Source organism: Callithrix jacchus, chromosome 17 (assembly GCF_049354715.1).
Source record: "Callithrix jacchus isolate 240 chromosome 17, calJac240_pri, whole genome shotgun sequence".
Classification (NCBI taxonomy): Eukaryota; Metazoa; Chordata; class Mammalia; order Primates; family Cebidae; genus Callithrix; species Callithrix jacchus.
The window spans coordinates 66,546,386-66,550,944 of NC_133518.1; the positions used below are offsets into that span (position 1 = coordinate 66,546,386).

Genomic DNA, 4,559 nt, shown 5'->3' on the forward strand with positions numbered 1-4,559 from the left:
TAGGACTGAGTCTGACCCAAAACAAACACAAGACAGAGTAGTAAGTTGCCCAGCTGTGGGTAGCATAGGCACCAGGCTTTTCTGGGTTTGTGGTCCTGAAAAGGCAGAATACCCAAGGTGCCAGTACAATTTAAAGGGCAAACTAGCAGAATGGAAATTTGACAGAAAGCCATTTGTAATATCTAGGGCACCTAGAACTTACTTGGAAATGAAGTGAGAGTCCTGTTATTAGAAGTTAAGAAACCATGGCAGGGTTGTGTAAAAGAAGAGGGATGCCTTGATGCCATCAGGTTGGAATCCACCGGCTGTTGTTGCCAGGTACTTAGAAGACATGGAGAGACTAGACAGCAGGCACCAATGGCTGGAAACAATTCCTCTTCAAAGGAGGAATCAACTCTTCGTCTTTATCCTGGAATATACAGTCATGTACTGCATGGCAATGTTGAGGTCAGCAACAGACCACATATATCATAGTGGTCTCATAAGATAATAATGCTGTATTTTTACTGTACCTTTTCTGTGTTTAGAAATGTTTACATACAAAAGTACCTACCTTTCTGTTATAATTGCCTGCAGTATTCAGTACAGTAACATGTGGTACAGGTTTGTAGCCTAGGCTACACCAAATAGTCTAGATGTCTAGTCAGCTGTACCATCTTGGTTTGTGTAAGTACACCCTAATCTTTAGAAACGATGAAATTGCCAAATGATGCATTTCTCAGGCTGAATCCTCATTGTTAAGCAGGACATGATTGTACTCTTTCTGTACTGGAAATCCTGTCTCAATCCTGTCTATATGAAGTCTTCTTACCCTTCATCTCAGAAGTCCTCTCTCCCTCTTGTCAAATCGAATTTATTTCTGCAAAGTGAATATCACTCATCTTATTCTGCCTTTTACTGGTGTACATGTCTTTTGTTGAGCATGGTACTATGTGCCTAGCACAATCTACATAATAGATGTTCAAGGCTACAGTGAGCTATAATTGTGCCACTGCACTCCAGCCTGGGTGGAGTGAGACTTTGTCTCTAAAAAGAAAAACTGTGTGTGTGTGTGTGCGCGCGCGTTGTGTGTGTGTGTATTTATATAGATGTAGTTATAAGTATTTTCTCCTTCTAAATTTATTTCAGATTTTACCAAATGTTGCCAGGACTCTGGAGTTCTTATGGTAATAAAATGCCGGAAAGAAAACTCTGCATTGAAAGAATGTCTAACTGCTTAGTAAGTAGTTATCTCAGTGTTTGTACTTCTGTGTGTATGTGTGTGTGGTAGATAAGAGTATGTTACTTAACTTATTACATGTAATGTGTTCTGTACCTCTCCATACCAAATTTATTATGTTGTTGGCTGAATCTGAAGTTCTTAGTCTTAGTCTTAAAAATGCAGCATATTTATGAGTCTTTTCAATTTTTGTCAGCATTGTATCTAATTAAAAAGATAAAGGCAGCAAACAAAAGTATATGACTTTTTACCATTTAACAAATATTTTTTATGAACAGTTTGATCTGTAAAATATAGTAGAGACTGATTTTTGTTTATTCTAATGTAAAGATAACTGAATTAAAATATCTCTGAGACCTTTTACCACCTTGTGATTTATTGGATTAATATAATTTGACTCCTAGAAAGTTAAGATAAATTATTTAGGTGATAAAAAGGTAAATTTAGATTTTTGAAGTTAACTAAATTAATTTTTAAAATAATTTTATAATACCATGTTTACTAATATTTTGTAGTAGTTCCTTAAATCCAAGTAAAAGATCCCCCAAAAAAGTTCTTTGAATTCACATGTTGATTAATTTACCCATGTTCTATTACCCATATTATTGACAAATATTATTGCAGAATACTTTAGCAAGTATAGTTAATTGAATGTTGAGAGATCTTAGTTTTGGTAAGCCTTTATTTCCTTTAATTTCTCTAGCCTGTGCAGCATATATGTCATTATGGTATATTTCTTAGGGGATTACATTTAAAAAGTATTGAGCACGTGAACCCTACATATTTTTTTAATAACAGAGTATGTACACATAAATCTATAGACTTTTTTTAGAATGGTGGAGTTGGAAGAGACTTTAGGGATTATGTAAACTCATCTCTATATTTATAGATGAAACATAATCAGTGTTGATTTTTTTTCTTCAATTAATAATATCAACATCAGCCCTTATTTATGGTCCCTGTTGATACTCAGTGCTTTACTATATAGGATTGAAAGTTCATTTGTGACTTTATATTCTTTCATTTCTATTCCTGAGTGCTTCCAAGAACTATTTACTGAGTAAACAAATCCTTAAACTTTTGTGTGACTGAATTGTTAAATTCTGTCTCATATATAAAATGATTTTTATATCAGATTCAGTCATCATAATTGTTATTGCTAGCTTGACATATTATCTTTCACTCCAGATGGGGCAGCTCTAGAACAGAGTAGACAGGCATATAGACTGCAGAGAGGGCAACCTGGGTTCAGCTTCTGTATCAGTGCCAGCTTAGCTGGCCATGTGACCTTAGGCAGGTTCATTGTAAGAAGTCATAATTATACCTTATGAGTGATCGATTGTGAGGTACTATATATAAACACACTTACCATGATAGGTATCAAGTAAATTTTAGCTGTTTTTTAATTAGTATTTTTTACTATTTATCTGAATATTAATCATTTGAATATCCTTCTCTCTCTCACACCCTAGAAATACGAGGAGAAAATAACAGATTCTAGTCCACCTGAGGGGAGGGGAGAGGAGGGGAGGAGCTGGGAAGGATGGTTGTTTCTGCTTGTTTAGAAGAGATAAGCAGTGAAGGAAACAAAGAAGGATTTGACATTTACTGAAAGTAAATGGAAAATTATTAAGGAAAATTTTACTTGACTTTGATTCCCCAGATACACTAAGAAATATTTGTTCATCTTTAAATAAGGTGTTCTGCTTTGTTAATTACTATTGACATTTCCACGAAATGAATGTAACTGCTCTCCTCTCATCATCTTGAAACATTAATGGTTTGTGCTCCTTTTTTTCTCCCTCTTACCTTCACTTTTTCCTTAATACCCTATGATTTGATTTCTGTCCTCGCTTCACTGAACCTGCTCTTTTTAAAGCCTCTAATGGGCTGATAGTAGCCAAATCCAACAAATTGTTCTCTTTTACTTCACCTGTCTCTGCCAATCCCATCTTAAAAGTCTCCATCTTCCCTGATAATACTTTTTCCCATTTCCCTAACATCTCTCTGTACTTCTCAACATTTTCTTTCTTAATCTACTCAATTAAGTTGGAGTTTCCCCAAGTTCTCTTCTCATTCTTAAATCTGAGAAAGTTTAGTTTGGCTGGGTGTGGTAGCTCACGCCTGTAATCCTAGTACTTTGGGTGGCCGAGGCGGGTGGATCACGAGGTCAAGAGTTCAAGACCAGCCTGGTCAAGATGGTAAAACACCGTCTCTAACAAAAATACTACAAAAATTAGCTGGGTATGATAACAGGCGCCGGTAATGCCAGCTACTTGGGAGGCTGAGGCAGGAGAATTGCTTGAACCCAGAGGGTGGAGGTTGCAGTGAGCCGAGGTCGCACCATTGCACTCCAGCCTGGGCAACAGAGACTTTGTCTTAAAAAAAAAAAAAAAAAAAAAAAAGGAAGTAACATTTGTTTCTTTGTCCAAGTCTAAAACTGAACTTGGCTACTTTTATTTGGCCTGCAGCCTGTCTTTGTGAATTATACAGTGGTCTGGTATCTACAGTCTTGTTGCCCAACTCAGATGGTTATTTCCTATTGATTTCTGCAGTTTCCCCACATCATCACTTCCTTTTCATTCCTACAGCTCCTCCCTTGGCCTGTCTCGTCATCATTTTTTGCCTGGATTATTTTAACTGTTTATTGGAGATCTTGCCTCTAACCTTGCTTGCCCCCTTCTGTCCTATCTGCCACATGTTGTCAGATTCATCCAAGACGCAAAACTGATCTTACAGGTGCGGTGCACTATTAATTGTGCCCCATTTCCTTCAGTATAGATTTTAATTTCTTAGTATTGCATAAGTGGCACATCACGTTTTGACCTTTGCCCATTCCATCTTCATTTCAGGCCTTTTCTCCTGTCTGCATAATCTGCTAGAGTGGTATACCCCTCTACTTGCAGTTTTTCATGCATCAGTTTTTCCTCATCTATGTGCCTTCCCACTCTTGCCTTCTATATGGATTTCTTCCCCTTGATATCTCTGCTTTCTCCATTTTTCCACATTTCCATGGTACACTGGGCCATACCTGTGTCACAGCATTTTGTATACTTAATTGTAATCTGCTCTTTATTTGTCTGCCCTATAACACCATGGGCTTCCAGGACAGGAGCTGTGCTTGTCACTGCTCTATCCTATGACAGTGCTATATACAAATGAGTGATTTGGTCTTTAGTTTGGTAGCATAATGTCAGCAGTGAATTTGTAACTATTACTAAAAGTTTCCTTCTAAAGATTGAGCCTGATGAACCAGATGCCTGAATATTAGTAATTTTAAAGTAAGCTTACATCTAACACATGTAAGATTATTTAAAGTATTTTCGTTACCTTCTCATAG

The 4,559-nt window shown here is 36.8% G+C and overlaps 1 protein-coding gene across 7 annotated transcripts in view; it reads left to right on the plus strand.

The window, feature by feature from the left end:
• Window positions 1-4,559, plus strand: part of CMC1 (C-X9-C motif containing 1) — a 94,232-nt gene that overhangs the window by 74,913 nt on the left and 14,760 nt on the right. For all 7 annotated transcript variants that reach the window (XM_078354469.1, XM_078354468.1, XM_078354466.1 and 4 more), the window contains one exon: window positions 1,129-1,219. In XM_078354469.1, the coding sequence (XP_078210595.1) occupies window positions 1,129-1,219 (91 nt within the window). The remainder of the gene's footprint in view (window positions 1-1,128; window positions 1,220-4,559) is intronic.